The sequence below is a fragment of the Xiphophorus hellerii genome, chromosome 16 (genome assembly GCF_003331165.1).
Source record: "Xiphophorus hellerii strain 12219 chromosome 16, Xiphophorus_hellerii-4.1, whole genome shotgun sequence".
Classification (NCBI taxonomy): domain Eukaryota; kingdom Metazoa; phylum Chordata; class Actinopteri; order Cyprinodontiformes; family Poeciliidae; genus Xiphophorus; species Xiphophorus hellerii.
In genome coordinates this window covers 6,959,948-6,970,903 of record NC_045687.1, presented here as the reverse complement: position 1 = coordinate 6,970,903, position 10,956 = coordinate 6,959,948, and the positions used below count along the sequence as shown (strand labels likewise).

Genomic DNA, 10,956 nt, shown 5'->3' with positions numbered 1-10,956 from the left:
ACCTATTGCAAGTAGAGTTAGGAACCTTTAACAATCTTAATCTTCTGTTAACAAAAGAAACAGAAAAATCAGCTGTGTTTGATGCCTCTTGGTTTTTACTGATTGCAATTAGTTCATTCTAAAAGAGACAGTTCAGGGCTAAAACATGAGAAGAATTCTTGAAAACGTCTTCACATCTGTTGGCAGAAAAAGCATGGGAAAGTATGGGATTTTACTAAATTTTGGCTGTTTAGACATATTTTGACATTTTTCTTTCTGTTTGGGTCTCAAATAAACAGAAATAAACACTTAGGATTCTTCAGAGAATGAAAAATATTGCAGAACCCAGCACGTACTCTTCACAAGACTGTTATAAAAAAACAGAATGTCTTCAGTCAGAGGCTTCTACTGAATCACTGTAATACAGACTACTACAGGCGATTTCCCTGCCTGTAGCCATCAGTAGTATAACTCTTTGCAGGACATTTAATTTTCCTTTAAGATTAGTTTGTTTTATTCGAGCTGAATAAAATAAATAAACCTTTTCATGATACACTCACTTCTTTAATGTTCACTGTTTATTGTTCCTAAATTTCTCTGGTGTAACCATTTGTCATCATATGCTAATTAATACAAAATTCTCTGTTGTAAACAAGTAACATAGACGGGGATAGCAGAAAGTATCTTTTAATCAACGTGTAACACTTTCAAACTTATTTCTATCCTCTGGAAAAAAAAAAACTGTACACATTTAGGTTCACGCTTTGAAACTTAACCGGTGTTCTGAATCTAATAGTTTATGCAGGCTGACGTTGTCATTGGTCAGACAGCCACTGACAAAAACAGTGGGAGGTTCCCGGAAAAATCGCTTAGCGGAAGGGAAGGCCAGACCCCAAGAAGCAGAAGGCAGCCGCTGCCGATGAGGCTAACGAAAGAAGAAAAAGTCATGTAAGTCGAGCTGCCTAATATGATCGAACATGTTAGGAGTGGGAACCCTTAAAGATTGTCCACTCTATGTTACTGAAAAGCTGTTTAGCCTTATTTGGTACAATTTAACCGAACCGATGAGCCAAGTCCGAGCTCAGCCTAAATGCCCATTAGAGTGGATCGAGTGAGGCTATGAGCTTCGGGCTCTAAGGGACGGAAAATTGAGAAACATTTCAAAGCCAAATATCGACTGCTGCTTGACAGGGTTTTGATATTGTTTCAATTCCGGAAGAGACACAGTTAGAAAGACCCCAAGTTTCTTTCGGATAGCGTCAAACAGCTGACGACGTGCGGCCGAGAAAATGAAAGTTGTCTTAATGACGTTTTTGACACAGCTGCTAACAATGCTATCAGAAGTTAACCAATTTGTACTTTTTTTCGCTCCAGAAACGCATTTAGTCGCTCTTTAAACACGTTAAACAAAGTTTCCTTTTTCAGTTGCTTAGCATCTATGTTTTGCTGTCGTTTACGCCACTAAGCTAGTGCTAAAATGCTAGGCGAAGAGGAAAGATTGGAACAGTTGGAGTTTGTTTCAGGCATTTAGTCAGATGTTTATTGCTAACAATATTCTCGTTCACAGTGAGACCTTAAAATGCCACATTTTAAGGCGTTTGTTGGATACTTGATTATTTAATTATCTGCTAATGTCGCTCAGCCTGTGCTAGCTGTTGTGCTAAAGCTAACCACAGCCAGAAAGAAGTTTTGCTAACTTGGAAACATTAGAAACTCGAATCATTTAATGTGTTGCGGATGTGTATTTAGACCTCATTTGTTTCGACTATAACAAACACTGCTTATGGAGACGGTTAAGTACTTGATAACTGTTTTTATCTGAGAGACTCAGCAGTTTAACTGACGGATTCATGAGCAATCTGTTTTCTTGAAATGATCATACAGGAAACTCCTTTCACGTCCATTTTATTACATTTGCTTATTTTTGTGACCTAACATTTAATTTTGCCTTACAAACTTCACTCATATCATAAATACCTTTAAATATCATCTCATAAAGTGTCGTTGCCGTTGATAGGTGTTATGTTACATTTCTCCCACTTATATTGTTAGTTATGCATCTACACGTGTGTCTGCTTACATTTAACAGCACATTAAATCACATGTACCTTCATAGATCCTGTTTATGGCTTAATAAGAGGAGCAGAGTTTGGACCTTTGCGACAGAAAGGAATAACCAGCTATGTGCATGGGCTGTTCTGGTGTTTATGGTGTTTGGACCTTGGCCTCATAAAGCAGCAATACGGTTTGGCAAATCAGCCCTGATAGAAGTTATGTTTTTTTTTTAGAGAGTATCCTGAAGTTTGTTTTCCAAAGTTTGCTGTCATATTTTATAAAGTTTAAAGGTCACGGCACCTAAATGGAAACGAGAGTTTGCATTTCTAATCAGGTGTGTTAAAAGTGATCCCTTTGTGTTTGGTGCCATCATTATTTGCAATAAAAACGATTAGAGTTTTGATGCTAGTAGGAATAAGTACTTAATAGTTTAGCTTTTGACGTGTAGAAAAAATCTAGAAGAGAAACCTAGACAGTTCAAAGCCCACTAATCTGAAGAGGTGAGCAATAATTCAGTCTACTTACTAGAAAGGAATGTGGTTTTTTAGTTTCTTTGAAACATTAAACTAAATGACAAGATGGTGATTAGGCTTCTGACTTCTCTGTTTGGTTACTGAGCTTCTAAGAGACGTCACAAGAAAGGGAAGTTCCTGTGATTTCCTATTGGCCTTGAAAGTGATTACCATCTTGTTTGCTTGTCCTGTGTTACATCAGTGCATTTGTATTTAAACTTTCAAACAAATTTTTGACTTGAAACACCGTTTGAACAACCTTTTATGAAAAGAATTTGTCATTTCATTGTAGATTCTAGGTGATAATCTGCCTTTGTATCTTTACTGTTTTAACAAATGTATCTGACTTCAATGTGTAGAACTTGAAATCTTGCTGACTGTATATTTGAAACTGCCATAGCTAAGACTGGATGGTTACTTGGAATAGGGAACAAAGGGAGACCTGTGGTGCAGCTTTTATATCAGATACAACCAGCTGTTCTGTGACCCCACCCTTTTCCACAACATTCGCCTCTGGTTGCCTTCATAAAACTTGTACTGTTTGCTTATTATACCGTTAAGATCTGAGGAGCCATCTAGATAAACATAACAATTTGCCAATATTTTCACTTTCAGATATGTATTACTTTTAGCTGAATTAAAGGTATGGTTAATGTAATATTTTGCTCTGGGATTGAGCTGAATTTTAACATTCTCTTGAAAAGTAAGGAGAGGTAAAGAATGTATTTTTTTTTCATTGATTATAAGTTCATATTTTTTCGTTTATTTGTAGAAAGTCCAAATAGATAACAGTTATAAGTCAGACAATAATATGAAGTGGACAAACTTTGTATATTTATATTTATATAAAAACAAAACAAGTTGAGAAGTCAATGTTGAACCTTGTGCTACACCAACATTAACTGTTTCTTTTGTATTATTATTATTATTATTAATAATAATAATACAGGAAGGTACATATTTTCCTGAGGGACAAAAATACCTTTTAGTTATAGTACTTATTAACTTCCATTCACATATTTAAAGTTCGCACACACTGCCATATTTTGCATTAAATGTAGTGCAGTCCCTGTTGGTGTCTTGGACATCATGCTGGGTGCAGAGCAAACAGAAGGCCATGATGAATATTTAACAGGCTCTTGTGACTGCTGCTGCTTCTTCCTCCCTTTTCCCCTGACCATGTCCTGCTTTTTTCTCTCTCTATCCCATTTTATCATCAAGGTTCTGAATACACTTTAGAGATTCCCTCTCTCATAATGCATGATTAAGGTACAAGTGTTACAAAAAAATCTTGGCGGTATTTCAATTATTACCACTGATTCCTTAAGCGAGGAATGCAGGTGAGGTGTCTTCAGCTGCTTGCAAGCACATAAGTACAGACTGTCCTTTGTTTGTCTAAGTGAGCAGAGCGCCTTCACTCCTTTCTGATTTTTTTATTTATTTATTTTTTTTGATGTGCTATGAAATTATTGAGTTCTTGTCTGCCAGGTACCTTCACAACACTGTTAACATCTGCAAAATATGCAAAAGTTGCAGCTTTTTGATAAAGGAGTAGTGCAGCTTGCTGATGTTGTAATGCTAACACATTAGTAGAACATGGTTGCTGTACTGTCAAATAAAACATGCAAGTCCTGAATATTTTATGGACAAAGCTGTGATCTGCAGTCACATGCTAAAGATTAAGAATGAGCTCAGCTGCATGCTGGGGAAAAGCCCTGCTTTAAAAAAAAAAAAAGCAAAAACCAAAAACTATCTGCACTTATGTCTTCTTTTCAGTAGATTACCACACTCTACCAGCAAAAATCTATCCTTCATACTCAGTGTAAGAATTCAGCCTCAAACTGTCTGTATTAGAATGCTTGATTTATTGTGTTCAGCAGTTAAGTGTTCTGCAATCTTCACTTCCTGCTTTTAGCTGAGTTGTTTCCTGTCCTTTGACGGAGCAGAAGTTAACTGACCTAATGTTCGTCATCCAGCTGAAAAAGAGATTTGGTGAAGTTTTTAAGATGGTCATGTATGGCAAACATGAAGCAAAATGCACTGGTATGTAGGTATGCAGTAGTCATAAAAGCCTCAGTGGTTTATAAATATTGAATTACAATTAATCAAAAATATTGCAGTGGCTTACTTCTGCCTCCGTTTGAGTTCCCCTTTTTTACTCTTGACTACACTGAGTCAAAGAATAAATATTTTTAGTTATTCAGTCTTTGCAAAACACATGTGAATATTGAAATTGGATATTTTAAAATCTTAACTTGAATTTTGGGATTTACGTTCATCTTAACTGACTGAATACATGAAATATATCAGAAGGCCTTGTTGCCAAACATCTATGGGATTTAATTATACACCTTTTTGTGTATGTGTGTTTATGTGGGACTTTTTGGATGCACTTTAACAACCAATGATGCAAAGAAATGTTCAATAATATTTTTATAGTTAGCTGTAAGGAAATTTGGTTGTGTCAATACAAACCTCTACCAACAGGAAGTTGTTCATGGTTATTTTGGCTTGATCAGTGCTCAGCTGGTCTAGATGAGGGTCATCTTTAGAAAATAAAAAAAACAACATTTTATCATTATGTATCTGCATAATTAATAAAAAAAAAAAAAAAAACAAAGTAAATTACCTCCTGGTGACCTGTCTGACTAGGCCACAGTTTGATCGGCTTCTAGGCAAACTGGCTGCACTTTAGTCTATTCCACTTAAACATAAAAGAAAGGACTGAGCCGTGTGTTGCTTAATGTTGTACCTTTTGCATTTTTGACATGTCTGTCTTGAGACTTCTTATTTGCATGTAATAGACTGAGGACCTGTTATTGGACAGCTGTTTTATTATGACATGCTACAACCAGGTGCATTAATGAGTGTTGCATTTCATGCTCTGCTTCTTTGCATGTCTTATGGATAACCAGCTGGATTAGTGCGCTGCAGCTTTTGGTTAATAGATCTGTTTATATTAACCATTCAGGTTTGCCTTTGTCAAGTACCTTCACCTGGTATTGTCTCATAATTATGTTCAGTAAATATATGTTGCATTATATGCACATATAAGAAATCACTTGTATCTCAGTACTTCTAGTTTACAAACAATTTTAACTTTAAGTAATTCAGAATTGATTAATTTTGCATTTTCTTTTAGTCCTTAGTGTATGCAATAGCATCTCAAGAAACTTAATAGTATGGTCTCACTGTAGCCTGTGGGAGAAAAACCAAGGGCACAATTTCAAATAAGCCATGAAGTGTTTTCCTTTAGCACTTGTTTATACTAAACATGTTTAAATGAATAACTCTCAAACTGGGTAATGAGTCTGATGGTGGTATTTTGCATCAACAACTTCAGTTTTAAGGTTTTTGAAGCTGACAACAAAGCTTTAGTGCAGAAGTATAAGGATGATTTCTGTTTTTGGTGGCTTTTGATTGTATTCGGAGACTGTGGTTGTTTAGTAGAAACTCAATAAACTTAAATGCTTTTCTTCTTTCTTTTACAGCTCTCAATAGTGAGGTGTCGTCTTCCTCCAGGAAAGCTACCTGCATGACCTGAGCCTGCCTGCGTTTACCTCAGCTTCACCATCCTTCTGCAAAAAAAACTTAAGCCTTTACTCATTCATCCTCTCCTCCCCCTCCCACACGGCCTTTTTTTTTTTTTCTTGTAATTTCCAACGCTGCAATATGGCAGGGCGAGGTGGACCAGCACGGACCAACGGCACCGCTGCTAGCAACAAGATCTGTCAGTTCAAACTAGTGCTACTGGGAGAATCTGCAGTAGGAAAGTCCAGCCTGGTGCTGCGCTTCGTCAAGGGCCAGTTTCATGAGTATCAAGAGAGCACCATCGGAGGTAAGGACTCCAGGATTTCTGCACGTTTTCCATGACAGACGCTTCTGTAAAGCACTGTGTTTGTAATCTGTAATATCAGTGAGTTCTGATGTGGTAATTTAAAGATACATGGCATATTCCAAATACAAATCAACATAAAAAGGTTTTCAGATTTCAGAAATTCTCACTTTTGTCCTTTAGATTACAAAACACGGAATAAAATCTGACTAAAACTAGATTAGTTTAGATTTCTAAGATAATCAATAAATGGAAAGTTAATAAATTAAATTGTATGCATTTTAAAACTTTTCACAACTGCATATGTGTTTTTCTTTCTCAATTTCAGTCTGTTTTTTGTGCTGCATTCTTCCACTGGTATATAGAAGTAATTAAAAAATCATTTGGGCTTTCTAAAAGGCGCAAAAACCTGATAGACTTTTAATTAAAACTTTCTGCACATGAAGTTATTTGGTTCTTGTCAAACATCCATGTGGGTGTTTAGGTTCTGAACTGTTTGTGCACTCTTGATTTAAAACATCAGACTTCAGCCCTGAAGCAGAAGACTTGTCCATGCCAGTAGAAGTGATCTGACTTCTGGCAGGTCTTACTTATATCTGTTGTCAGTTTAGTCAGGAGAAGGACCGGTAAAACTAGTTCTTCCAAGACCAAAGGATGACTTCAACTGGCTTCAGGCTCTTCACACAAAGAAGGCAGATATCTTTACCAAAACTGGTCAAATTGCAGAAAGTGACAGATGTCTCTTGACTGTTTAAATGGACCTAGATTGTAACATCAAATCAAAGTTAGTTAATTGGCACTTTGAATTAAAGGAGGAATGTTACGAATTGAATTACTAAATAGAAATATGTTAATCCATCTGAAACTGGATTAACAACTGGAAACTTTCCACCTTTCTTTCTTGTATTCCCCAGCTTTCTGTATTTTTGCCTATTTCAGAAAATACAAACCCTTCACTGGGTAGCAGTTTTCGAAATGTGTTTTTTTTTAATATAAATATATAAATGTTAAGTATCTTCAGGGCAGTCAGGTGAAAATGTAAAATTGTACATATATAGGAAATAAGTCATTTCATACTCACTTTTTCCCTAATTGTCTTCCCTGCTGTATCTGGTTTCTGATGAGTCAACTTGCATAAGAATGTTGGAACAGGATACTCACCAAAGAATGGGTGGAAATGAAACGAGTCAGCACTTTTCTTTTTTGCTTTCTATTGAACTTGTGGTCGGCGGCATGCCTGGTCAAAGATTACAAAGCTTTAAAATGTGTACTATGCAAGAAGGAGCTAAGCTTTAGGTGTCATGTGAGAGATGGCTGATTGTGTGAGTGTGCATTTCATAAACTAACATTTCCTCCTGGTAAAGTGAGTTGCTTTCTTTTATGTTTTCTACGTTTTTTTTTTTTTATTTCTTACTCTGATTGGTAGCCTTTTCAGCAGATTATGAAAATGAATAATTGATTTCATATTATTAATGTGTCCTAATTTAGTGACTTATGCTTTTTTCTTTATCATTACACCAAGACTTATTCTGAAGAGAAGTCAAATATTCTCTCTTTTTTAAAAATCTGTTTAAAATTCTATTTCTAATGATCTTTTTAGCTGCCTTCCTCACACAGACGGTATGTTTGGATGATACAACAGTCAAGTTTGAGATCTGGGACACTGCAGGACAGGAACGGTATCACAGCTTGGCCCCTATGTACTACAGAGGAGCCCAGGCTGCCATTGTGGTCTTCGACATCACCAACACAGTGAGTAACAGCCAAAACGCTCTGGTCATCTAATCTGACTTGTGTAATCAAGTCAGATTTAAGTGTAGTATCACATTGTTTTGCACTTTTCTGTTGTAAAGGATACATTCACACGTGCAAAGAACTGGGTGAAGGAGCTGCAGCGACAAGCCAGCCCCAACATCGTTATTGCGCTGGCAGGAAACAAAGCCGACCTGGCCAGCAAGAGAGCCGTAGATTTCCAGGTAAGGGGAATAAATACAGAATCTACTACAGATTAATTTTCAAGGTCAAAATGCCCTGAGAATTTTCCTTTGGTCCTGTAGGAAGCACAAGCATATGCAGATGACAACAGTTTGCTCTTTATGGAAACTTCAGCCAAGACCGCAATGAATGTTAATGAGATTTTTATGGCTATAGGTGAGTGTTTCTCAGAAGTCCAACTATTAATTCATTAATCATTTAGAGAGGCTGAGAATAAATTGGTACCTCCTAGTAAAACTATAAATGTACTTAAATAAATTTTTGCTTTTGACTGAAAAAAAATATTAGAGCCTTCTATCGTAGACATTTCAGTGTAAAAGTTTTCTGTTTCTTCTCTCAATATATATTTAATATTAGTTTTAATAAATGTGATTCTACTTAAAATTTTGGTCATTTGTCTCAATTTTTTTTAGGTTCATTGGTATTTAATTATTGGTAGAATCCATCGTTGCAATACTTTAAACCGGAGAGTGACCAATTATCTTTATTCTCTGCAATAGCCAAGAAACTTCCGAAGAACGAGCCTCAGGGCGGAGCGGGACCGGGCGGACGGGCCAGAGGTGGCGTGGACCTGCAGGAAACTGCTCCACAGGGCAGAAGCGGCCAGTGCTGTGGAGGTGGAAACTAACTAACTCAATGAATCAGCTGATCCAGCCGATCAACAACACCAGATATTAGCCAGCTGTAAAACGACGCCCCGTTGGTCCAACCAGACCACCAAAAGACCAACTTATCCTCTCAGCACCAACTAACTGTTTGACAAAATGAGCATACTGGCCAGTAGATTGCCAGATCCCACTGATGGTTCCAGCTTGATGAACCTGCCAAAAATACAAAGAAATCAACCTACAGGCTTATTCACAGAATCGCGTTTTTCACCCCTGGACTCGCCATTCCATGACCTTTCTTTTGATGATGGACACATGACGTCACCTTGGAGGGGAAAAAAACAAATCCCATTCATGGAAGGAAAACAAACATAAGTCATTAACAATTGCTCCTAAGAGAGGCATCTTGTCCACTGTTCTGTGTTTGTATAGAGGAAATCTAATTAATGAAAAAGGAAGGAAATGTGTAGGTTTGATAACCCTATCGTTGCACAGCTTGGACTCACTGTACAAATGCACCATAAATGTTTCCATCATGGTCTTATGTTAAAAGCAAGGTGCATATAGAGTCTTAAGGAATTGGATCAGGAGGTTTTCACCAAGAGAGAACAAATGGGCAGATTTCTTATAGATCTGAGCTGTGAAGATTGAATGATTATCTCTATTATTACTGTTTTTCTTTTGGCACAGACTGGTCAGTATGATTTTGAAACCTATCTTAAGGTTTTACAATCATTTATCTATGCTATCCAAACATATACATTAAATACAACTTTATTAACAATTTCACCCATATGTAATTTTAGCATTAATGTAATGTTTTTGAATTATCAGTGTAAAATGGGAGACGTGTAAAGATTCTTTTCTTGACCAAAATCACAACTGCATTTGAAACATATTTCTGTATTTGTAACAGACTTTTGAACTTTGAAATCAATCTGTAGTTACTGTCAAAAACACAAATCTTCCCAATCTGTTTGTATTCTGTCAAATTTAATTATTTTTCATGTCTTACTTTCTTTTTCCTCTGGAGATTCATGGTATTAAATGCACTGGTTCTGTCTCATCAGCTTTGTGAATTGAGATGTTATCCTCTGCTTCTTTCATTTCAAGGAGGGCTTGAATTTGAGTAATCTTGTCATCCTGGTGTGGCATCACCATCTTGCACAGAAGAACTTGCACCAGAACAGCGCTCACTGCTGTAAAGTGGGTAACGGGTAGAGAGTATGTGTAGAGAAGGAGGAAAGAAAATGTAATTTTACAAATAAAAGAGCCGAACGCATCTTTTTGAGTGATTTTATTTTTTTCATATTAAGTGTTAACTTGTTTTTCAAAGAATAAATCCACTTTTGATGGGAGATTTATTTAAGCTATGCATCATCTAAATTTAGCTTTAAAAATGTCAACATGACATTAAAACCTCACCTTTATAGCTATAGAATTTGTAAAGGTGTTGGAATAACCAGAGTTGGCACTGGTTGTTTAGTGAAATACCGCGATGCCCCGCCCTCACTTTTTGCAACATACTTCTGGTCAGCTGGCTGGGAAAAAAAGGCCACCAACTTCCCCAGCAAAGATTGTTTCAGGAAAAAAGTCAGGCTAAGTAAGCAGCTTATATTGTCCTAATACTCCCAGCGCTGTGTGGTGAAATGCAGAACAGTTAAAACGTAGGCTACTTTTCGCATTAGATATTTCGAAAGTGCTACATTTTGCATATTTATGCTCTGTTTTTGCATATTAAAATATCAAACTTTAAAGAAACAGGATTGACTTATTTTTGCAGTAGTTTGAAAATTTTGCTTTCCTGTTTTAAATAAAAGCCAACCGATCACGTTATTAACACCTGCCCACTCACTTCCACGCTCAAAACGGTGAATTGTGTTGCAGTTTCCCTCTTTTCCCTCTAGGGGTCGGTAAGGACTTGAAAACCTGTAGGTTGCTGCAAATGATAATCTCATTTTACAATAGGAGA

At 36.6% G+C, this 10,956-nt stretch overlaps 1 protein-coding gene across 1 annotated transcript; it reads left to right on the top strand.

The window, feature by feature from the left end:
• Positions 1 to 816: 816 nt before the first annotated feature.
• rab5c (RAB5C, member RAS oncogene family) lies at positions 817 to 10,266 on the top strand. Its single transcript, XM_032586976.1, has 6 exons — positions 817 to 927; positions 6,038 to 6,384; positions 7,982 to 8,133; positions 8,235 to 8,357; positions 8,439 to 8,532; positions 8,877 to 10,266. The coding sequence occupies exons 2-6, from the start codon at positions 6,219 to 6,221 to the stop codon at positions 9,002 to 9,004; spliced, it is 663 nt and encodes a 220-aa protein (XP_032442867.1). The 5' UTR covers positions 817 to 927; positions 6,038 to 6,218; the 3' UTR covers positions 9,005 to 10,266.
• Positions 10,267 to 10,956: the final 690 nt, after the last annotated feature.